Below are 26195 nucleotides of genomic sequence, written 5' to 3'. Positions count from 1 at the left end.
ACCCAGAAACTCCACTGTCATTATTCTATCTCCCCGCTCTGACTTCTGAATTCCTGTAGCCCCCTGCACCCCGCCCAGGCCCGAGCTGCGCCCAGTTTGTTTAAACGCAGAGGGCTCCATCCAGCCTCTCCTGGGAACTCATGTCTCCTTCTGGCCTGCGCACTTTGCGCTGGGGTAAGAAGTTGAGATCTTGGAACAGGTGGGCAGCTAAGGGTGAGGCGAGAAGGAGAGAGAAAGTTGGCAGATGAGAGAAATAAGGCATGTGATGGGTGATTTCAGAGCTTGCGTGCTCCATTGGGCTGGGAGACTCCGCAGACGGGAGTCCAGGAGATGCTCTGGTATACCCACCCGCACCCGGAATCTCTGCGCAAGTCCTGCGGATGGGTACCCCGCTACTGTGCAGGGTCTAGACAATCCACAGGCGCCAAGAGTGCTCTTCCCTGAGCCTGCAACACACACATACACACACACACACACACACACACACACACACACACACACATACACACACACACTTTCTCCACCCTCAAGCTGAAAGAACCTACATGAGCTGGGGAAGATCCTGACTCCGGGACGCGTCCCCTGAGCATCCAAACACGGCCCCGATAAGCCCGCTATCTCCTGCAACTCCTCCCTTCCGCCCTCCGCTAGTCCTTAGAAAGACCTTCAATCTTTGGAGCTTCCATTGGGACATGCACAACCACCGTCACCCTCAACACATGAATCCACACACCCTGGAACACAACTTGGCAGGGGTGCCCTCGCTGGGACTCCAAGGGTGGGCAGCGACCTTCGGGCCCTCCGAGTGACAAAGCCACGGCTCAACAGAGACAAGAGTGTGGGCCCATGGGCACCTGCGGCGCTGGGGCACGGCGCGGCCAGGCGCGCCTCGAGGACTTGCGCTAGGTGCTTGCGCCTCCGAGGGCCCCGGAGCGCCCGGGAGTTTGCGGCCACCGGCCGAGAGTCGCGCGCGCTCAAGTCTCGGGAAACTAACAAATACACACACACCCGGGAAATGCACAGAACTGCGCTCCCTCTCCCCGAACTCGCCTTTCGGTTTCCCCTGGGAAAAGGGAAGCTGGGGAAAGATGCTGTTGGTTTCTCTAACAGGGAGGAGGCTGGAGGGGAGAGTTCGAGCCCCCGATTGTAAAATCCACGCCGCGGGAAAGCCGGGATCGGCCGGCCGAGCTGGGCGAGAACTTTGCGCCCCAGTGCGCCCCCCCCTCCCAAGCCGCGCCTGCAGCTCCAGGGAGGATCCCAAGCGGGCGAGAGGCTCTGCGTACCTGGAAGTGCTGGAAGAAGGCGGAGATGCGCGTGATCTGCAGGCTGAGGCACCTGGAGGCGCAGCGGGCGCGCTGGACGCTGCCCGCAGACAGGGACTCGTCCAGACGCCGCGCAGCCGCCGTTCCGGGGCTCGCGGCCAGGCAGCCCCCAAAGGCGGTCAGCCAGAGGCAGAGGGTCAGGGCCGCGCGGGGCGCCCGGGGCACCATGGCTGAGGGTAGAGGGCGCGGGCGCCGGGCGCTGGCCGAGGCTCCCAGCTCCGCGCCGGGGCAGCTCTGCCAGGAACCTCGCGGTCGCCGCAACTCTGCTGGAAAGTTCAATCATTCAACTCCAGCCCCTAGCCCTCCTAGCCGACCTCCTTCCCTGCTCTCCCTCGAGGGGTGGGGTGAGGGTGACAGGCTGCCGCGCCATTGGCTGGAAGGAGTGTGAGTGACAGAGGGCCCGTGGGCAGGTCTAAGGGGCTGTACGCCCGGGCGCTCCAGGGGAGGGCGATGCCGAGCAGTTTCCCGTGCTGCGCGGGTCCCCGTGTGGTCCGACCCCCTCGCAGACGCCTCCACAATCCTCACTAACGCCCTCCTGCCTTCTCCCAGCCCTTCCCGCCTTCCAGGTAAACGTCAGGTGAGAGCAGGCCAGGGCCTGTGAAGAAAGGTGTTCTTCTTGAAGGAAGGACGAGGGCCTAGGTGACATGCAGGGACTTAGAACTCTCTAAGGAATGACAGGTCGCCTGTAAAGTGTCTGCTTTCTCCCCATTTCCTACCCCGGGTCCAGGTATCTCTCGTAGTTCAGCACATGAAATTCCCTCTATCCAAAAAGGAGAAACAGATAAGAAAGCTGAAATGGGCACGAGGGTAAGACTGGGGACAGGAGCCTTTGATTGACAGTGTCCTAAGACATTTTCCTCCTTCCCGCCCTCTCCTCTCTGTCTTCCCTCTCTTCCTCCCTGTTTCTCGCCTTCCCTCCCTCTTTTCCCTCCCCATCCCTCCCTCCCTTCCTCATTATTTTTACATGGAAAACAATCAGACTAACTAGCTAGTGACATTTGGAGGTACACGTCTTGCTTCCCCGGTGTCTGTCACACCCATTGTGACTTATTCAAAGCAATATGTTTCTTCAATTCGCTTTCCCCTGTATTTGCCCCAAGCTTCTTGGCTAGGCCTTCTTAGCTTGGAAATTGCTGCTCCATCAGTGTCCTGTAGTCTTTGCCAATGCTCCTTGACCACTCAAGTTCTCTGTCCCCAGCCAGGACCAGGGCAGACGGAGACACCGGCACTGGTAACACAGCGTCTGTGTGCTCTGTGCTTCATGAGGAAGTGACAGCATCCTTGCAAGTAAGAATCCCTAGAGAGAAAGCCCCCCACTCTCTTGTTTCCATGTGGAGCAACTCATTAATATTCCAGGTCTCTAGCATCCTCACACTGTCTTAAAGAAAGGCATTTCCATCTTCTCAATCATAATGTCGCCATAAGCTCACAGCTCAGCCCAGCTACTGTCTAGGTAGAGCAAGCCCGCTCAAACCTAACATCAGCAAGCTTGATTCCCCTTTGCATAGAACCTATTCAGCTTTACCCCCATTTTCCAACACTTCCCGCATGCTACATATCTTGCCCTCTGCAGTTTTTATTTCTTCCTGTTAACAAGTTAGGATGACAACTATCTGCAGCTGTCTTTTTACACCCACGATTCTTTTTCAAGTATGTCATCTTACATGTGTATTTCTTCAGAAAGACTAAATCAGCAAAGCCAATAGAATTAACTGACCTTGGTGTGATTCTCAGAGCATTAGAAAATCTACTAGTTGTCTGGTTCCAAAGGTCCGATAGGCAGAGCTGGCTTAGTTGCTGTGCCACCTTTGCAACTGTATCCAGCCTCACTCTCACAAGGACCCACATTTAATGGCACTTCATTCCTAGGTGGATCCACCCTCATTTAAATGTTTTGCCATCAGTACTTTGAAACTCTAATACTTGTTAACAAGTTTTTCTGAATTTTCATTTTGCATGAGGCCTCACAAATTATGTAGGCATCCTACATGTAGGTTTGGGCATAACAATATTACACATTTGGGCTGGAAACCTAAAAATTTAGGCATGAACTCAATGATTTATTTTAAAAATGCTCAAAGTTGTACAGGGAAATCTTCTTGAGTATGTTAAACTTACTTAATATTGTCTGAAAGCAAAAAGGATAACCAAGGTGACTCCCAATACCCCAAGCCTTGAATGGAGAATGACTTCAGAATACAGAGATTGTCTTCTAAATGTTGTCACTTTCATTTACAAATTAGTAAAACCCAAACCACTAGGGGATGTTCCCTAGTGTTTGTTTTGAGTTTTAAAGTGAAGCAAATGTCTGATCTTGCATCTTAGGCACACCTGCATTTTCTTAGGGTAACAATGATTTGCAAGTTTGCATGTCATATCATGAAATTTGTATTGTGATAGTGAAATCACACGGACAAGCATGCTGAGCTTTTAAAAACATCCTTTAGATGTTCAAAGGGATCACTGCATTTTTTAAAGCAATGTATGTGCTACTTTTATGGGTTCCACAGCATATTCATTCCCATGAATAAATGCATTTCATGAAAAATCACAAGAGAAAACAACCAGTCAGTTGAGTGAAAGCTGGGGCTAAACCTACGGAGCCCCCTTACCATGCATATGCTAAAATAATACTTACACTCCTTTCTTCTTTTAGAATCATCACGGGCACCCTCTATTATGCAGCCTTTTCTTCTTATCTACTTTAATTGCAGTTTAAGGTTCCTTTTAAAAGGAAAACTTCCTAGTAAAGTCAGAATAGCAGTTAAAATCTTGTTTTCTAGGCTGCCCACATCTATCCAATTTTTGACGCAGCTTGCCCTGCAAGTTGGCACAGTAATGTCTAACTTTTGACATAACTGGTTAAGCCACACCCTAAGTTCATGAAAACCGACCACACAAGGAGACCTAGAAGTATGTAAGTGTGTATTGAAAGAATGATGGATAAAGGGCCAGCAGAAATCTTCAAGGTGCAGTTAGTAAGAAAGTACTTAACAATATCTTTCTCCAGGCCTACGTGAACCCCATGGTCTGAATTTGTCTAGAGAAGAAAGGAAATTTACATTGACTTTGGTTTGACATAAACGAACAAAACAACACATCCAACAAGTAAAAAAGTACCTCAGTTGACTCTTATTTTTATCTACATGAGCAAAGATAGACCAAAGTGTGTGACTATCTTGGTCAGGTTATAGAAGAAACACACTAAATAACAAACTAAATAAGGCCCTCATGCAAAAATTCTCGATTATCTTCCTTATATTTTGTTTAGACTCTCTCTCTCTCTCTCTCTGAAAATAAGAAACACCCGTGAAGCTTACTAAACATGAACTCCAGGACTGCAAATTTAGCAATTCTGTCTAAGTATGCCTGGGATGGAGCGTTGGAATCTCAACTTTTAAACAAACCTTCAGAGAGATCTGGAGTGCATTGCCTGTAATTCCAGCACTCAGGAAGCTGAGGCAGGAGAATCTGGAGTTCAAAGCCAGCCTGGGCTACATGGTAAGACCCTGTTTCAAGTGACAACAACAACAAAAAGCACTCCAAGAGATTCTACAGCAAATCAACCAGGGATGACAGTATGAGTGATAATTGATTTCCAAACATATATCTTATTAAAAGTAGAGCCAAACCTTTTATTTAAATAGCATCTCTGACTTAATTTTATTTAAAGGAGCATGTCTAGGGTGTGTGTATATATGCCGGCATGGATAAGGCATACCAATCTATTTTGTAATAATCACATTGACATGGTTTTTTCTAGTGCATTTAGCCATGAGCCTCTTAGACTCGTTTTCTTAGGCTACTGCTTTCTCTCTTTAGAGGTTTTCCGTCTACACTTTATGAGGACAAAGTATGAAGGCGGCAAGAATAATCTTTTTGTGAAAGCAAATTGAGAACTCTAAAATTGGAAATGAAAAAATACTTAAATTTGATAGCATTTATGAGATGCGAACAGAGTACTGTTCCTTGACATGGGTTATTGGCGGGCAATGAGGTGGGAGTGGGGGCTCAGTGTCCTATTGCCTCCATTCGATGATGCAATAACAAGCATCTTCTCTATGAAACCGAAGCTAGTTGCAGCAAATAGAAAATTGGGAAATGAAGACTTACGCCCTGAAAGACGGTTGACCCATAAACACCTCTCCATTCTGGAATTAAGTTCTTAGAATTTGGTGGCCCAGCCTGACTCCTCTAGACCGCTTTTGAATTGTTTTGTTTTCCTCCAACTTAACTCTCTTCCGCTCAGCTTTAGGTGGGAAGATCCAAGAGAGATCTTAGGAGAGAAAGGGAAATAATGAAATGGAAGGGTAGGGGCAGCTCTCTGGTAGAGCTCAGGATTAAAACCCACAAGACCCTGGCTTCACTCCTGGCACCAAAAAAAGAATAAATAAATATAGTGGAATGGGAAGCACAGGATAAAATTAGAAATTGCATGGAGAGCTGTCAGAGTTGTACCTCATGCAGAATGGTTTCAGACAAGTATAATGTCAACCTCAGCAGTACTGTAATCCATCTGGCTCCCCAGGGGCAACTTAATCACTTTACAAATGACAATTGTATAGGGTCATTGAATACTCTTCACAAAAGAGTACCACATCTTGGCAATCAGCTGCTTTCTTTTATCATCTTGCAAAGTTAGATACCTGATTTGGGGATATTAGCATAAAACACATTTTTCCCTTTAATTTTTCCTTTGAATTGCAGCCTGTTATGGTTAAAGCCTATCATTTTTATTAATCACCTAGATATTTACTAAGATTTCATAAACTATCAGAAATGTGTTTTTATTCATTTTGTGCTTTAAAGAATATTTTAGTGATATTTCACTCTTCTTGAAAAAATACCAAGAATTGTCAAATCATATGATTCCAAGTTACTACCACTTTTCAAGAATTTGGCCTCTTGCCTTTTCCACCCCTTCCTCCAGCGCAGCCATCAGTCACTGTTAAATTTGCCCGTTGCTTGTTCTTCAGTCATGCTAAAAGCTATTTCCACATTAATTGGTCACGTCACTGAAGTCATTATTAAAACTAAACTATTTACCCAAAACAAACTGTATCAGAATGTGCATTTTCAAGGGTCCATCTGCAAATGTTGTTTCTGCTGCCAGCACCCCACCCTGGGAATTTGTCACTTTAACATGTGTGATGTCCTCTGAGGACTTTAATGTCCTACTCAGCAGAACAGTTGCTGGACTACTGGGAGCATTAGGGTTTTGAAACCTGATGTCTTCAAAGGATACTTGGTGCTCTCTGGCAAAAGCAAACAGTTGTTTCAGTGACAAGGCAGTTAAACAATTTCACCCTAATGTGCATTTAGCAGCACTCCAAGGGGCCAGGATTCTCATATATAGCATATATAATTTTACACATATGTTGTAGATGATGCAAAAAAGCATACAAACATTTATAAATGGATATTATTTAACAGTCAAATGTAGGGAGCTATTCAAAATACAAAAAGTAACTTGTACATTTTTAATTTTTGACATGACCAAAATATTACTAGCTTGCCCTCAAACAAAAATTTAGAGAAGCATAAATGAATTTAAACAAACTTACAGAAAGTTTTAAAAAATCTTAAATGATACAACTTTAACTTAAAAATGTATTTCTCACTTCTAAGTGGCCTACTTTTCATGTGAAAGCAAGATATATTTTTCAGTAGATTTCATGCTTAAAATGTGAAGGGACTCCTTTCAACTTCTGTTGCTGTTTAACAGGCTCATTATTATTAGAAGCAGTCATGTTTTTACTCTAAGTTTCATTCTTAAACATGAAAAGAAGGGTATAGGTGCTCTTGGAATGACTGAAACTATTCTGTCAGAAATCTTAAGTGGCATTTTCTTCCCAGGAAGAAAAGCTCATGGAAACTTACATTGTGCTACATAAATACCGAGAGATTTGAAGAAGTTGTTAAAAAAAAAAAAAAATTCGAAAGTAACTTTTAGCAGGAGACAGCGCCACACACTGGTCATATCAAAACAGAGCCCGCTGTGAGAATCTGACTTAAGTGACCAAATTGCCCACTCCGAGGCATATACCTGAGCGCAATCATGCCATGCTTTCACTTGATACAAACTTGATTACTTCCAGAGTGGAGCTAAAAGTAGGAAGGCTTTCTTGTGTGTACACAGTCATTTTGACCTAAGTTGAGGAAATTAGCATAGTCTTCCAGGAAATTATTTATTGTAGTTTTTAAGACACTCCTTAAACTATTACTTACAAAATTCAGTGAGAAAAGTGGGTGGACCGTGGGTCATATTTGTGGATGCTTCAGTTCAGAACAACTTTTCTGTAGAGCATATGTCACTTGCTTCTTAGGATTTCATAAAATATGAGAACAGGTGAATAAAATTTGACACCAGGAAAGATGGGGAAAAGTGACGTGTTTTATCTACTGTGTTAGAAAACATAACGAAGAACCAGAAACTTGCTTTCAACAGTCATGGGCCACCTTAGACAAGAGAAAGCAACAGTCAACAGTGAGGATAAACACCCTTAAGACCTTGAGGGAGGCCCTATGTTACCTTAAAATCAAGTGTATAAGACCTGTAAGTATCAGTGAGGTACAGTTTCTTTCCTCTGAATCCGTAAGATCTAAGAAGAAACCATCCCTTAGGATAAGAAAAAATGAAAATACACATTTTGGTTTTCATCCAGGTTCTACACTGGCTAATTTTAACCAGCTGGAGAATAGTCGCCTCTGTGATTGAGTTTGGGGTTTGACAAAGAGTCAGAAAGCAAATTCCTTTCTCTTTTTCCCCACATTTTTTCTGGACCTGCGAATGTCTGCCTTGACAACAGACACACACACACACACACACACACACACACAGCCTTTCATGTGAAATGTTAACCCCAGTTCCCAGAGAATGACAAGGCATTGCACAATTTGTTTTTACTTTTTTTTTTCTTAGCAAACTGTGTTTTGTTGGACAACAGTTGGACATCTAAGATGGCAAATGGGGTTGTCTTGGTCTTTAAGTGAGTATTCCCCCAAGGGAATATTTTCTTTTTGGTCTTTATGGATTTTGACTAATGTGAAGAAAGTATTTGGCAAAGGAACTTAAGTAGAGAAATGGCTATGAGTTCAACCAGATTCTTGTCCTCATGCACATAAGTGGTAGCTAACATTTTGAACACTGAGTGGTCAGGCAGTATTCATCTGGGAAGAGTTTATTTTCAACATGTTGATATTTGTACTGTAATGCTCTTTATATGTGAGAGGACCAGGCTAGGAAAAGTATTCGGTAATGAACACGCACACAGTCAGATGTGCATCTGAGTCATTAATGCATAAGAAGCATGGGATAATTAGAGAATCAGCTAACTCCTTCACTTTAGCATGATATCATTAAGTACATTACTGTTTCCAGACATTATGCAGAAAAAAAGAAACAAAAAAGGAATTTAAGCTGTTTCCTCTTTTCAGAGAGTTAGGTGCCCATGATCATTGTATATATCATACCAAAAGACTTTTTGCCCCAGATTGGAATTTTATTTCTCCTCCCTCCTCCCAAACTCAACTGAAATTATTACTATGCCTGCACAAAGTTTAAAGTTACTGCTTTATCATAATTGCCTAGTCAGATATTGAGGGACTCTGACACATGACATATTTAGTTTGGATCCTCAGAAGGGTAAAGAACATCGATTTGTAATCAGTTGCAGCACCGACTGTGCAACCTACACGAGGTCCTTCTCTGGATTGCACTGTCTTCCCTTTACAAAACAGAGACTGTCATACAAGCAAGCTCCTATGATAATTGTGAGAAAATATTTCTAAACGATGGTGTGTGATTGGTGAAAGTGAGCGAGAAAAATACATTGATGGTATTAAACAACAGATTCGTAATACAATCAGGATTTGGGATGGTATGGGGTTTGAACTCAGGACTTTGCACTTGCTAGGCAATCACTCTACCCCTTGGGCCATGCTCCCAGCCCTTTTATGCTTTAGTGATTTTTTCAGAAAGGGTTTCACATGTTTTGCCTGGGACTGACCTCAAATCATGATCTTCCTACCTATGCCTCCCACATAGCTGGGATCATGGGTGTGTACCAGTAAATGGACTTGTTTGTTGAGATGGGGGTCTCACTATCTTTTTCCCAGGCTGGCCTTGAACCACAATCTTCCTGATCTCCATCTCCTGAGTAGCTGGGATTACAACAGTGAGCCATCTTGCCCAGCCTGCAATAAGGATTTTTAAATGCCTTTCTGTTTAGTGTAAACTATACACCAGGATTTCTCAACTTTGGTGCTATCAACATGAGTATTAGTTTTTAAACATGGAAGCCAAGTCCACTTTCCAAAATAATTTATCCTGTTTCCTTCAAAGCATCTTATCTGGAAAAAAATGGTATTGATGACAAACATCAGAGAAACCCAAGTATTCAGGGGACCCCCCATCTCCCCATAATATCAAACATACTGAAACATAGGATAGTATCCAAATAGAACTCACACATGAGGTAGGACTGTCAGACCCATTTTTCTGTACCTGGCCAAACTCCGCCTTCTTTAAGACTGAGCCAATATTTACTGCATAAAATTACATTGTGGGAAGTTAAGCCATACAATAAGCACACCTTATTGGTGGATTATTACATGTGGCTTTTGATCAATCAAGGTCAGTAAAAAGCAATAAATAAAATATCAAAAGAAATTTCAAAAACAAAATTTTTAATTCCCACACAGGCATTCCACAGCTTTGTGGATACAGCTTCTAGTCTGCCTCTCCTTATGATTTAAAGGAGAGCCCTTCATACTGTGAAAATTTGCCTCCCAAAAATTAAATGGTAGTCAAAAAGCAAGGTAAAGTGAATGTGCTTAACTTACGTAGCAAAGTGGAAGATTAAGATTTGTAGAAAGGCAGCCTGTCTTTAGTGCAAGTTGGGTAGCATTATGGGAAAAAAATTAATCAGGCATCCACAGGACAGCACTGAACTCTCTGCATCCTGACTATGCAGGGGTTTTCTCAATGGTGTCTCCTTGGAACCATACACCCAGACACCAACAGTCTACTGTACAGATGACCTTTACTCAAGGGTGAAGTATGATAAAGGAGTTTACGAATAGCATAATTTATCTGGAATTATTGCATCCTGGAACTTTTAGTAGCAATTCATCTGGCCACATCCTTCTCTCTGCTTCCCAAAATGCAGTTTGGCTGATATAATGCACAAAGCCCTATTTACACCTACCAGTTGGGGGGAGGGTGGCTCTCCTTGGAACCTGACACCTGTGCCCCTTCCAGTCACAGAAAATGAAACCCAAACCTCCCTTCTAGGCAAAAAAGCTCAGACACAAAGCTTTAAAAGACAATATTCACTTACCATCCAGAAAAAAACCTTAACAGAGCCAGAGAAGTGAAAAAGGAAATCCTCAAACCTGTATCTGACAGCAATAAGCAAATCAGGGGTTAGATCAAGGATGAATCCAGCATTGGAAAAATAGTTCTTAAATAAAGCACAGAATGCATTCATTTTAAGAGAGAGAGAGAGGCAATTTTGGTATATTTAATTATATTAAAATTAAGGCATACAGTTCATCAAAGACATCTTAAGGAATGAAAAGATGCTAATTGTACTTTCACCATATGCATGACTGACAGACCACTAGAATGAGCAGCGTGCAATTATTTCCTACAAATCAATATGAAGCAGAAATGGTCCCAGAAAAGAATGGACAAAGGTTATAAATGAACAAGGACAGATGAAGAAACAAATATTTCTAAAAGACAAATGAGGGAAATCCAGAAATTCAAAATCCTTGGTGCTTGGGAAAAGCATATCTAAAATAAGACCTCAGTCAATGTTGTTTTACTCCTCTGCCTACAAAGTAAGTCTCCTGTGCAAACTATTGGCTACAGATTGAAAGCCTGGCATGCTCACCTGTGGACCAGCATGTGGCTCCACAGCACCAACTACACTTTATTGGTGGGGGTGTCAATTGATGTCAGACCACACATTCAAAAACCCACTGTTCACATAGCATATGATCCTTCTTCCTACTCCTTGGTGATCCAGCCAAAGATATTGTACGTGTATTTTAAAAAACCATAAATTAGCAAGTTTATCATAGCACAACTCATGTCAGCAAGACCCTGAAACCAGCAGAATGTCCACTGAAAGATGAACATTGATACATACATAAACTCCAGTGTATTCACGGAATAAAATATTACAAAGCTGTCAAAATGAACTAATTGCAGAGATGTATAACTTAAAGAAAAGTCTTAGTAATATAAGAAGTGGGAAGAAACTGCCACACAGGGCAGGATATCCTCCTTTTAAAGTCAAAGATAACTAGACTGAAGGTGTATTATTGGTAAGCAATATATGCAATAGATCTTCATTGCAAGGAAAGAAAAGAGAATAGTCAACATAGATTACAGGGTACTGGTGGAAGAAACAAGGGTTTTACTTAATTGTAAAAGACCTAGCTTTTCTTAGTGGTGATGGGATTTGCTGAGGCCCATTATAATATTAGCAAAAACTACTTAAGGGTGGGGATGGTAGCTCAGTGGTAGATCCCTTACCTAGCACATGCAAAGCCCTGGGCTCCATCCCCAGCAAATAAATATAAATACATACATACATTTATACATTCATACATAAATAGCTAATTAAATAGCTAGCTGAATATGTGAAATGGACCATATTTGGAGCAATGATGAAAATTTCATGGACCATGAATTATAGTTTATCCACCTCCATGTTTCTGAAATTTAAAAAACGAAGTAAATATAACAGCGCCAGGTATCGCACATTTATTTAAGTAGCAGGTCCAAAACTTCTGTGGCAATATTAAATATAGAATTTATGGAAGAATGAGTGAAAAACCAAATTTTTTTTCTGGGTACAAAGTCAAAGAAGATTAATTCTTAGTGACCGAATGTTATTCCTGAGGATAATAAGGAAAAAAGAGGTAGAGCTGAAATGACTGAAAAGTGTTGACCTTGAGAGTGAAATTGCTTCAGACTTTGTGGAGCTGTCTGGAGTTCCTAGTAAAACAATATGTCACTGTCAGAAAAAAAAATCGAAAGTAAGACATGCAAGAAGAGGAATTGAGTCATGGGAAGGATTAGAAAACTGTGTGGTTTAAACCTGGAGGCCATGGCTTGCTCTTCTGGGGACCTCACCGTGCCTGGCCAACAGAGAGGCAATGCCTTGCTTTTCAACCCTGCACTCTGCTGGAAGATAGATATTTGAAGATTATCATCGTATAGATGATATCCAAAACCATGGGCTAAATAAGATCACACTAGGGAGCAAGTGTGGATGTAAAAGACAGGAGCTACAAGGAGATTGAACAGCATTAATGATACTCCACAAGCTGGAAAAATAGCTACTCCAGTAATTTTGGCCTTCATGACATTCATGAGTTGGTGAGGCCTGGAAGGTCTGAAACAATAATTTGGGGCAGGTCTTAAATAATGTAATGTTAGAAAATGGCAAAAATCTACACCTATGTCATGCATCTTAGAGTTTTTAACTACTTACGTTGAATTATATTCTTCATCTCTGTCAGACCTAACTACCTGTTCAGCTATTTGGGTGAGTTTTAGGAAATACTCCCTGCAAATGTGATATCTTTTATGCTCTTGAAGACCACTTACTAATATTATAAACCAATTTGTCTTTTATCTCTAAGTTCACAAGTAATTCTAGGTAAGTTCCAAGTGGAAAAGAGAGAAGGAGGGAGGGCATTTACACCAATTTTGTTAAGGTAAAAGGAAGAAAAGAACTAATAATAATCCAATTGAATAAAAGCAATGTTTAAGTCCAAATCACAAATAATTATTGTAAAAGTCACTTTTGAATGATCAATTTACAGATATTTTTATGTCTTGGGTTTTATTTGCAGAGAAATTTCAACCATCTTTTATTTAACTTTGTAGTCTAGCAAACTAGCTATGTGAAACGCTACATAAACAAAATATTATTATTAGCATTATTCAGTTGCATCTGTGATGAGTCACTGTAATTTTCACCATAAGAAAATGGACCTCATAGTCAAGCATTGCTAGAAATATGTCAAAAAAAAAAAGAGGAAGAAAATGAGCCGGGGCGGGGGGTGGTGGCTCACACCTGTAATCCTAGCTACTCTGGAGGCAGGGATCAGGAGGATCTCGGTTTGAAGCCAGCTCAGGCAAATAGTTCATGAGACCCTATCTCAAAAATATCCAACATAAAACAGAGCTTATAGAGTGACTCAGAAAGGAAAATGTTTTAGTTCTATCCCAGACACATCTTTCTAAGACCACAAACATCTTTTAATGCAGGTTTTTCCTCAAGTAAGTGAAGAAAAATTCTTTTGTGACCTCATGCATACCAAGCACACACTCTACCATGGAGCTACAGCCCCAGATCTAAGAAAATTCTTTTTACAAAAAGAGTCATACATAGGAGCTAAGGTAGCTGTTACATTCTCACTTGAGTTGCACAGCTGTTTTGGGTTTTTTCAAATATTTCAATGCAGATAAGTACATCAGCTATAGGTACTTTTCATTTCCTGTGTTGCATCATTTAAACCAGCCCTGCTCAATGCTGGTGATATTTAGTAATTTTATGTGGCACTGGGGTTTAAACTTAGGGCCTCATGCTTGTTAGGCAGGCACTCTACTACTTGAGTCATTCTGCCAGCCCCAATTAGTAATTTTAAAATGAAGAGTTCCAGGACCCAACACAAGACATTCTCATTTAATTGTTCTGATGACTTAGATATCAATGGTGTTTGGTTTGGTTTGGTTTCAAGGTCTTGCTATGTTGCCAAGACAGGTCTTGAACTGGGTTCAAGCAGTCTTTGTGTCTCATCCTCTGAGTAGAAGGTACTATAGGTGTGCACCACCTTGCCCATCTTTATGTCAGTATTTTTTAAAGGCACCCAGGTGATTCTACTGCCTCCAAGACTGAACAGCAGCAAGAATATTTTCCCCCAAATTCAAATGGTGGATTTGAGGAAAGTTATGCGAATTGGCATAAAGGGTGAGAAATTTGTGGTTTCTCACCATCCACACAGCATTGACATTTTGGACTGAACATTCTTTGCCGTGGAGTCTGTCCTGTGTACTGTAGGATATTGTTCAGCATCCCTGGTCTCTATCCACAAGATGTCAGTAGCACCTCTCTCCAGCTGTGATAACCAAAAATGTCTCTTGATATTACCAAATGTCTCCTGGAGTACAACATTGCTTCCTTCCACATTGAGAAGCCCTGCTGTTCACAACTTCCATGCGAACAGATATTCAAATTGTACGTTAGTTCTAGGAAAAGCAAACCAATACAGAAACCCTTCCATTAAAACAGCAAAATAAAACCACACATAATAAAAAGGAGTCGCAATATTTTTAAATGGCATTCTGTGTGATGTTTGAATTAAAAATTAACCATTATGAAAATTTTCCATTTATTCTTTTTCTCCACTGCCTGATTCCCGACTCCTACCCCATCCTCATCACTCCACTTTCCTCTCATACAGCCTCAATAAACTTCTTGTAAAGACGAAAACTTTGCATTCTTCCTCTCGCTAACTATGGGAAGGCTATAAATAGCTCTCCACCTGTACAACCTCATCCCCAGCCAGAACTCCCTCCCAATAAATTGCAATTCCTGGACATCTTAACCTCTGTCACTTAACAGGAGCCTGTGGGAGGAGAGTACCTCTTTCCCATTTTCTTCCTCTTATTCTCCTTTCTGCCCACAGAAGAGAAGGAAAGTTAAACACTTTCCTTTGCTTCTAATTGGATGTCTTTTCTCAGGGTGGTTTTATATGTTACCTCTCTAGCAACAAGTTCCATAATAGTCACGTGTTCAGCAAAGTGATGGCTCTCTTTACTATGTTTCAAGCCCCGGTCAAGAGCCAGTGGTACCGTAATGTTCAACACAAAGTCTCCACCTTCTTAAAGGTTAGTTATGAACAGACGGAGTTAACTACATTACCCTAGACCATGATTTCTAGCTGTACCATTTGCATTTTTAACCTCTTTTCAACTTAGGAATGTTAAGAATGAAAATTATTGTGCATATTAAATAGTACATACTGACATTTCCATGCATGCACATAATGTACTTCGACATTATGTTTTTTAATATTGGACTTGCTCACCCGGGTACTTGAATATAAGTGAATCCTATTAATGGTCCTGTAGGTGGAATCATTTTGTAAGCAGCCATTATACTGTATTTTATTTTGAGGTGTTTGATTAATATTACTAGTATCATGTGGAATAAGTTCAAAAGCAATTAGCATTTCGACCACAAAGATGGACACCCCAGGAACCCCCAGAAAGTAGTGCCAATTTGATGCCATTCATCTCCAAGGAACAAGGAGAGTGATGAAGGACAAATAGCCTAATTCCAGGTGAGCTCTTATTGGGGTTGTTGTGGCCATTGTGAACCACAAGTCTCAATCACCTATTTCAGTGTCTATAATGCAAAGCAGCAACCCACAAGGGGCTATAAAATAAAAAAATGTTTCATGGAAAAGAGCCTTGGGCAGAGCTAACAGGATGGCCTTGAGATATGTCCATTTTTCTGCTTTTCTAGTGCTGGAGGTGAGCATCATTGGGTTTTATCTTACCTAAATCATTGGTGAACCAGACCTGGCACTTAGGGGAGCTTCTGGGGCCCCAAAGACCCATGGATTCAGTAGCTTTGTTTCTGGTGGGAAAACGAGAGATCATGCTTCCTAAAATGAGGTACCTCCCATGATGCCCTAGAGCCAGGCCAGCTGATTTCCTCAATATCCCATTTTCATTGGTGAGCTATAGCCTGTTGGACCCTTTTCCACCTTTATTAATCATGGAGTCAGAGGCAGCCTCTCTTTGCCTGGGACTCCAGTGGGCAAATCATCAGCCAAAGACACTTCAATCTTCCTGTTTAAAGAGGCTAAGGCTGGCAGGAGCCTGAGGAAAAGAGGTTGTGGAGCAAAGTGGGTCCACAGCATTTATGCAAGGCACATTTACTTCTGCTTTTAAGTGGTCTGGCACATACTGGCCAATTTGATTAAACACATACTTTGATATTAGATCTCCCTGGAATTTAATATCCCTGGAAGTTAAAACAATTCTTTTAGGAATCAGCTTGAAGTTTGTCATAAATTGTAGTCGGATGCCCCTGTGAGATTCACAAATTGGTCTCAAAAGCTTCCCACAGCTTGAAATGTAGTTCTTGCATTTTGAAGGAGTTGACAAGTTCTGCCATCTACTGGGCATGGTGGAATCAAGACATGTAGAACCAAGAATTGGTTAAACTCGTTTGAAGGGACTGTTGGTCGTGGGCAAGCATGTGCTTGTGCTGGTGAAGATCACAGTACCCTGTTTGCTCTCTGGCCAAGAATGCATGTAAGATGCTGCTGCTTGTGCTATGAAATATATGTAAATGTAAGCAAGGATAATATATTTTTTTTAAATGGCATCTCAGAACAGGCAGTTCTAGTTCCTAGATTTTTGTGTGGCTTAAATGCTGTTTTAGTCAGCTGTCCATTGCTGTGACAAAATATCTGAGATATACAACTTAAAGAAGGAAAGATTTATTTGGGCTCCTGGTTTCAGACCATAGTCACTTGGCTCCATGTTTCTGGGTTTGTGATGGCGCAGAACATCATGGCAGGAACTCATGCTGGAGCAGAGCTGCTCACCTTATAGGTGGCTAACAAACAGAGAGAATGAGAACAGGCTAGGGACAAATATATGCTTCAAAGCCATACCCACAATGGCCTACTTCCACCAACTGGGTCCCACCTCCTAAAGCTGTCACCACTTGCCAATAGCCTATTAAGCTTTTTTAGTGTATATTAATTGTACAAAATGATAGATTACATTATGACATTTCCATACATGCACATAATGTGCTTTGATCACATTCACCCCTCTATTACCCTTTCTTATCTCTCTTCCCTCCTTCTCCCTTTCACATCCCTAATAGTCCCCTTTTTACGTTCATGTCCTTTTTCTCCCTAGATTCCACATATAAGGGGAAAAAACATGCATTACTTGTCTTTGTGAGATTTGCTTTTTCACTTAGCAGATGATCTGTAGTTCCAACCATTTTTCTGCAAACAAAATAACTTCATTCTTCTTTATGACTGACTAGAACTCCATTTTGTATATATACCCCCTCTTTTTAATCCTTTCATCCATTGATGGGCACCTAAGCTAATGCCCTAACTTGGCTATTGTGAATAAAGCAACGTAGGTGTGCAAGTATCTCTATAGTAAGCTGATTTTGATTTCTTTGAATATACCCAGCTGGATATATAGTTGGATCATAAGATAGTTCCATTTTTAATTTTGTGAGGAGCTTCCAATCTGATTTCCATAGCAACCGCATTAATTTACATTTTCACCAGAAATGTGCTAAGAATTGTTCCCTACACACACATCATCACCAGCTTTCTTTTTTGTGGGACAGGGGTTTGAACTCAGAACTTCACACTCACAAAGCAAGCAATCTACCGCTTAATCTACTGCTCTGATTATTTTGGAAAAGGGGTCTCGCAAACTATTTGCCCAGATGGGCCTCAAACGGAGATCCTTCCAATTTTAGCCTCCCAAGTAACTTGGATTAGAGTCGTGAGCCATCAGTACGTGGCTCTCACCAGCATTTATTGTTGGTTGTTTTCTTAATGATAGCCATTTTGACTGGGGTGACTTGGAATCTCAATGTAGCATTGATTTGTATTTCCCTAATCTTACAGCCCATTAAGCTTTAAATCCATCAATGGATTAATCCCTTGATAAGGTCAAAGCTCTCCTGATCCAATCACCTCCCAAAGGCCCCACCTCTGAACAGTGCTGCATTGGGGATCAAGTCTTCAACACAGGAGCCTTTGGGGGACTTCTCAGATTCAAACCATCACAAATTCACAAATCCTCATTCTGTGAATGTAAGCATAGGACATGATAAGCATGCACTCAATGTAGTTCTCATTTCCCTAAAGGTTTGTTTGCTTTATTTTAAAGGCCAGCTTAATTTGTTCACACTCTGGCACCTTCTATGAAGACAGAAGAGAATTTAAGAGAAAGGAATGCACATTTTCTCATGCGATGTTAAAATCCTGCTTAGGATGAAAATAGAACAAATAGCTCTGTAAAATAAAGCAAAATCTAGAAATACAAATCAAGTGATCAGTTGTCTTCAAGAATCTTAAATGGAGTCCATGATTTCTAATATGGTACTAAAATATTTCTCAACTCTGCTTTGTAGTCAGGATGAATAGTACTAACACTCTTGTTACAGCATGGCCCAATTTTTCTTTCTATATTCTAAATGTGTGTAGCCATTATTTATTTCCAATGTTACAAGATTCCTAGATGATATTTTTAAAGCAGTTTTTCAAAGACCATCATCCAAGATTTTATAATTATATGTGCTGGCTGTATTGATTTTTATTTTTCTTTCTAAAGCCAGAAGATGGCTTAAAGCATTTAACTTTTGTGAGTGTTGCCTATTGTGTTCCACTTAAAAGCTCTCCTTACAATTGCTACTTACTATTCCTGTCACCATGAATTGGTATGACATTTTAACAAAATGTCAGAAGATGTGGTTTTCCTTTCTGTATGTTGCATTTCCTAAGAATTTGTATTTTAATTCTGTATGTTGTAATCCCCAAGTACTTGCTTATCTTATTATTATCTTATTATAAATCTACACAGAAACTTATGTGCTGTTTTTGCATAGGAATTTTATGAAAATATTAGGATAGCAGGACACTAGCAGGTTACAAAAATAAAAGCATATTCTGGTAGGTTCTGTGACTTCTCCATTTGACTTGATATTTGTTAAGGCAGAAATTCTAAGCTGTTACATCACCTGGTACCTTGGTATTTTAAGAGCGCCATTTAATACATTAACTAGTCTGCAAAGGAAGGGGCATTATCTACATTTGCTCAATGGTGAAATAAAATCTCCAACAAATCAAGCAATTTACCAATCACACAGTAGGTCAGTGCAGAACTATTATCCAGACCCAGGTTCGTCCATTCCCAGGACTGTGGGTTTTGCAGTAGACCAGCCCTACACACAGAAAACAGCAAGATTTAATGGAAGGAAGAGATGGGGAGGCAGAATAAATTCACTGATTGCTTCATCTGTAATTACTTGGAATTAAAGGTATCAAAATCTTACACATAAGAGATTCGTAAGTAAAAATAAACATATGAGCAATAATGTTATTCCAGCAAACCACTCAAAGTGATCATACTAGTCAGGAGATAAAGTAAATCTACATGTTGGAGGTCCTAGGGAGATGCTGGCTAGCTTAGAATATTTAGCAGCATAGATTCCTAGACACATGTATGACGAGTATCTGTGTCTATGGCATTATACATGGATCAGACGTCAGAAAATCTCCCAGGGAGAGGAAGTGACTGAGTTCTCACAAACACCTTCAAGGGCACACCTCCAATAAAAGGAAGCCCTGTGACTAGGCCCCAACTCTTAAAGGTTCCACCACCTCCCAATAGTACCATAAGCTGGTGACCAAGCCTTTAATATGTAGGCCTTTGGAGAAACTGAAGACCCAAACTATAGCAATGACTAAAATAGTTATGAAGTGGATTGTAATAAGGTGAGGAAGATACACTTATGTAAAGACCTTCTGATTGCTCCGTCTATAATCATATTCCTTCAATCCCCCATCCCTTGCTAAAGCCTTACTTCATTTTTCTCCTGAACAATTACCTCTGCCTGAAACTGTATTATTTCTTTGTATATTTGTTTACTAATCTTATTTCCTTGTGTTGTGATTTCTTTCTACAACTACAATGCAAGCTTCATGGAGGTGGGGTTTTGTCAGTCAAATTTGCTGTTGTCAGGTAAGAAAAACTCAAAGTATTTACAGAGTGATGAGTTAATCTGCTGTATTTACTTCTCTCTATAGTATAGAATCTATTGATATCATCCCATTCACTATCCCTTTGCATAATTTGATGATTCTGAAACATTCCTGACCTGCTCCCTTTAGGATATTTGTTCTTACTGTTTCCTATTCCTGGAAAACACTGGGGGAAGACATTGCCTAACAAACCACTTACCACTGTTAAATCTTTGCTCAAATAAAACTTCCATTAAACCTACCCTGACCCTCACATTTCAACCTGGAAATTAAACCCCATCCCTGACACTTTGGATTCTCTTCTGTCTTTATTCCTCCTTCTGTGGGACTGACAACCTTTTTCAGCCTAAAAATATTGAGTGAAAATATCATTATGTAAAATAAAATGATGACAGAATATTATAAATAATAAAACATGCTTATTGTGTGCTCGATATCCCTCAAATGCAAACCCCATGACAGCAGAGAACTGATCCACTTCTTTCTTGCAAATGCCCTCACTCTCCCTTACTGGTGCTAATCCTGAAAGAATTTTCTGGGCTTTCCTGTGTGCAAGCATCCAACTGAGATGGGCCAACCAAAAATAATGGTAGATGTCGCCAAGTGTTTGTATCCCTTATATATTTCATGGATATGTCAATTTGGGTTTCAATGTCTACCAGGTAACACAGACCTTGGGTCTGAAAATCTCTGCCTCCTACCTGGGTTCTTCCCTCCATGGGTGGTAGTAGCTTCCTGGATTTGCTTTATATCTTACCTAACCCACATTGGCTTTTTAGCTCTTTCACCACCTTCCTGAATTACATTTCCTCGTTTTAAATACTCAGAGTACTTTCTACTCTCCTGGAAGATCTTAAAATATACAATTATACAATTTTCTGGGTTTTAACGGTTGTCTAGGAAGTCAGGTCAGTAAAAGCAAATGAAGGCAGTGGACATTTTGTTCTTGTCCCACTACGCAATAAAACCAAATAACTTTACAGCTCAATAGGCATGGCAGAACAGCTCTAGTTTTATAGGTTTTCTTCATTATCTTAAGAGAGATGCAATATAAATCACCATGTGTAGACAAGAGCTATAATCTGATGTACAGTAAAATCACAGTCATATCCAGCCAAGTAATTTATCATGAGCTTTTAATTACATGAAGAGACACATTAAATTTATCTCTGTGTCCTTATCATTTAGTTCAATGCCCAGAATGTAACAGTTACCTGATAAATGTTTATTTGACGATGAAATGAATGAACTGAAAGTATTAAAAATTATGCATGCTATAGCTTTATATCACAAATTAGAATATGAGATAGTGCAAGAATTCTGGCAACTTATGAGCATATGAATGAAGAAAAATCCCCATAGTTTGCAACACAAAAATGCTGAGAGGCAAATGTGATGTGCACACAGATGTGGTGAATCATGAGAAAAAGGACTTTTTCATGAAATATGGTGGGATCTGGCTAGCCTGGTTTCCCAATAGGTTCAAGACATCTCAGAACTGCAATACTAATTGATGCTCAACACAATGAATGAAATGCTCAGAACTTGGACTTCTACTGGGGAAGGTGGTTCCCATGAGGATTCAAGCATGCCTTATGTCACTGATAGCTAATAGACACTCACTGAATTAGGACCAGGACCTGGAGGGCCACAGAGGATAATCTTTTTTTTTCCCTTTTCTTTTATTATTCATATGTGCATACAAGGCTTGGTTCATTTCTCCCCCCTGCCCCCACCCCCTCCCTTACCACCCACTCCACCCCCTCCCGCTCCCCCCCTCAATACCCAGCAGAAACTATTTTGCCCTTATCTCTAATTTTGTTGTAGAGAGAGTATAAGCAATAATAGGAAGGAACAAGGGGTTTTGCTGGTTGAGATAAGGATAGCTATACAAGGCATTGACTCACATTGATTTCCTGTGTGTGTGTGTGTTACCTTCTAGGTTAATTCTTTTTGATCTAACCTTTTCTCTAGTACCTGTTTCCCTTTTCCTATTGGCCTCAGTTGCTTTTAAGGTATCTGCTTTAGTTTCCACAGAGGATAATCTTGAATCATTTTATCCTGTTGTGAAGGATGTTATCGCCAGGCTTGAATGAGTAGCCAAGAGAGATAATGAGTCAACCCTGAGTTCTGTTTCATTAGCATACATCAATGTTGTAGTTTGAATAAGTGTCCCCAAACACCCATGTGTTGAAGGCTTGGATGCCAGACTGTGACACAATTAGGAAGTGGTAGTACCTTTAGGAGGTGGAGCCTGGTGGAAGGAAGTTTGTTCACTGGGACATGCACCTGAAATTAGATGGTGGGTCTTTCTGTCTGTCTTTTTTTCCTGGTTGCCAGAAGGCAAACAGACTTCCTTAACTATATGGTACTGCCATGACACACTGTGCTGCCACAAGTCCCAAGGAAATGGTCCAAACAACCACAAACAAGCCTTTAAAAACATAAGCCAAAATAAATCTTTCCTCCTTTTGAGTTGATTTTCTCTGGATTTGGTTATAGTAATGGAAAATTGATTAATACAATTTCCATGTAGTCTTTTTTTTTAATATATCTTTTATTCATATGTACATACAATATTTGGGTCATTTCTCCCCCCTTCCCCCCGCCCTCTCCCTCTCCCTCTTTACCGCCTCTCTTCCAGGCAGAAACTGTTTTGCCCTTATCTCTAATTTTGTTGAAGAGAGAGTATAAGCAATAGTAGGAAAGACCAAGGGTTTTTGCTAGTTGAGATAAGGAGAGCTATACAGGGAGATTCCTCACATTGCTTTCATGTACATATGTATTACATTCTAAGTTGATTCTTCTCAAACTGACCTTTTCTCTAGTTCCTGCTTCCTTTCTCCTGTTTGGCCTCTGTCGCTTTAAAGTTTCTGCATTAGTTCCTTTGCATTGAGGACATCAAATGTTATCATGTTTTTTTAGATTTCTTACTTATCTTCATACCTCCCTTGTGTGTTCTCGTCTTATCATGTGACCAAAGTCCAATCCCCTTGTTGTGTTTGCCCTTGATCTAATGTCCGCATATGAGGGAGAACATAGTGAGCCTGGCTAACCTCACTCAGGATGATGTTCTCAAGTTCCATCCAGTTACTTGCGAATGATAAGATTTCATTCTTCTTCATGGCTGAGTAGAATTCCATTGTGTATAATGGAATTATACACATTTTCTTAATCCATTTGTCAGTAGTGGGGCATCTTGGCTGTTTCCATAACTTGGCTGTTGTGAATAGTGCTGCAATAAACATGGGTGTGCAGGTGCCTCTGGAGTAACCTGTGTCGCATTCCTTTGGGTATATCCCTAGGAGTGGGATTGCTGGAACATATGGCAGGTTTATGTTTAGATTTTAAAGAAGCCTCCAAATTGTTTTTCAGAGTGGTTGTACTAGTTTGCATTCCCACCAGCAGTGTACAAGGGTTCCTTTTTCCCCACATCCTTGCCAACACCTGTTGTTGGCGGAGTTGCTAATGATGGCTATTCTAACAGGAGGGAGGTGGAATCTTAGTGTAGTTTTGATTTGCATTTCCTTTATGGCTAGAGATGGTGAGCATTTTTTCATGTGTTTTTTTGCTATTTGAAATTCCTCTTTTGAGAAAGTTCTGTTTAGTTCACTTGCCCATTTCTTTATTGGTTCATTAATTTTGGGAGAGTTTAGTTTTTTGAGTTCCCTGTATATTCTGGTTATCAGTCCTTTGATTTATAGCTGGCAAATATTTTCTCCCACTCTGTGGGTGGTCTTTTCAGTTTGGAGACCATTTCTTTTGTTGAGCGGAAGCTTTTTAGTTTTATTGAGTCCCATTTGTCTATACTTTCTCTTAGTTGCTGAGCTGCTGGGAATCTATTGAGGAAGTCCTGGCCTATACCGATTTCTTCCAAAGTGTTTCCTACTCTTTCCTGTACCAACTTTAGAGTTTGGGGTCTGATATTAAGGTCCTTGATCCATTTTGAGTTAATACTGGTATAGGGTGATAAACATGGATCTAGTTTCAGTTTTTTACAGACTGATAACCAGTTTTCCCAACAGCTTTTGTTGAAGAAGCTGTCTTTTCTCCATTGATTATTTTTAGCACCTTTGTCAAAAATAAGTTGGGTATAGTTGTGTGGATTCATATCCGTGTCCTCTATTCTATTCCACTGGTCTTCATGTCTATTTTTGTGCCAGTACCATGCTGTTTTTATTGTTATTGCTTTGTAATATAGTTTGAAGTCAGGTATTGTGATACCTCCTGCATTGTTCTTTTGACTGAGTATTGCCTTGGCTATTCGTGGCCTCTTGTGTTTCCATATAAATTTTAGTGTAGATTTTTCAATCTCTTTAATGAATGTCATTGGGATTTTGATAAGAATTGCATTAAACATATAGACTGCTTTTGGTAGTATAGCCATTTTTACTATGTTGATTCTACCAATCCATGAGCACAGGAGATCTTTCCACCTTCTGTAGTCTTCCTCAATCTCTTTCATGAGGAGTTTGTAGTTCTCCTTGTAGAGGTCATTCACATTCTTTGTCACGTTTACTCCTAGGTATTTGATTTTTTTGATGCTATTGTAAATGGAATTATTTCCATATATTCTTTCTCAGTTTGTTCTTTATTGGTGTATAGAAAAGCTAATGATTTTTGTAAGTTGATTTTGTATCCTGCCACCTTGCTGTAGCCGTTGATGGTGTCTAGGAGATTTTGGGTAGAGTTTTTTTGGGTATTTAAGGTATAGGATCATATCCTCTGCAATTAGGGATATTTTGACAGTTTCTTTACCTATTTGTATTCCTTTTATTTCTTCTTCTTGCCTAATTGCTCTGGCTAGGAATTCCAGTACTATGTTGAATAGGAGTGGGGATAGTGGGCATCCTTGTCTCGGTCCTCATTCTAGAGGGAATGGTTTCAGTTTTTCACCATTAAGTATAATGTTGGCTGTAGGTTTGTCATAAATAGATTTATAATATTGAGGTACTTTCCTTCTATTCCTCATTTTCTTAGAGCTTTTATCATGAAATGGTGTTGGATCTTATCAAAGGCTTTTTCTGCATCTATTGAGATGATCAAGTGGTTTTTGTCTTTGCTTCTGTTAATGTGGTTTATTACGTTTATTGATTTTCGTATGTTGAACCACCCCTGCATTCCTGGGATGAAGCCTACTTGGTCGTGGTGAATAATCTTTTTGATGTGTTGTTGAATTTGGTTTGCCATTATTTTATTGAGGATTTTTGCATCAATGTTCATTAAGGAGATTGACCTATAGTTCTCCTTTTTGGAGGTGTCTTTGCCTGGTTTTGGGATAAGTGTAATACTGGCTTCATAAAATGTGTTTGGCAGTTTTCCTTCCCTTTGAATTCCTGATTCTACTAATTTGTGTTTTTTCTCTCCTCATTTTAGTCAGGTTTGCCAGGGGTCTGTCAATCTTGTTTATTTTCTCAAAGAACCAACTTTTTGTTTTATCAATTCTTTGTATGGTTTTTTTGGTTTCTATTTCATTGATTTCAGCTCTTATTTTTATTATTTCTCTCCTATTAGTTTTGGGATTTGCTTGTTCTTGTTTTTCTAGGAGTTTGAGATGTATCATTAGGTCATTGATTTGAGATCTTTCAGTCTTTTTAATATATGCATTCATGACTATAAACTTTCCTCTCAGAACTGCCTTTGCTGTGTCCCATAGGTTCCAGTGGGTCATGTTTCCATTTTCATTAACTTCAGGAACCTTTTAATTTCCTCTTTTATTTCATCGATGACCCATTGATCATTGAGCAATGTGTTGTTCAGTTTCCAACTGTTTGCATGTTTTTTGCTATTGTTTTTGTTGTTGAGTTCTAGTTTTAATGCATTGTGTTCAGATAGAATGCATGGGATTATTTCTATTTTCTTTTATTTGTTGAGGCATGCTTTGTGCCCTAGGATATGATCAATTTTGGAGAAGGTTCCATGGGCTGCTGAGAAGAATGTATATTGTATAAAAGTTGGATGAAATGTTCTTTAGACATCAGCTAGGTCCATTTGCTCTATGGTATGATTTACATCTAGGATATCTTC

At 40.4% G+C, this 26195-nt stretch overlaps 1 protein-coding gene across 1 annotated transcript in view; it reads right to left on the bottom strand.

Moving 5' to 3' along the window:
• Anos1 (anosmin 1) overlaps positions 1–1662 on the bottom strand; it is a 168103-nt gene extending 166441 nt beyond the window's left edge. Inside the window, exon 1 of the mRNA XM_074062600.1 lies at positions 1284–1662. Coding sequence (XP_073918701.1) covers positions 1284–1490 — 207 coding nt within the window. The 5' untranslated portion in view covers positions 1491–1662. The remainder of the gene's footprint in view (positions 1–1283) is intronic.
• Between the last annotated feature and the right edge of the window lie 24533 nt (positions 1663–26195).

This window comes from Castor canadensis, chromosome X (genome assembly GCF_047511655.1).
Source record: "Castor canadensis chromosome X, mCasCan1.hap1v2, whole genome shotgun sequence".
In the NCBI taxonomy this organism is placed as follows: Eukaryota; Metazoa; Chordata; class Mammalia; order Rodentia; family Castoridae; genus Castor; species Castor canadensis.
The sequence above is the reverse complement of the archived record's forward strand: the minus strand, read 5'-3'. Positions and strand labels throughout refer to the sequence as shown.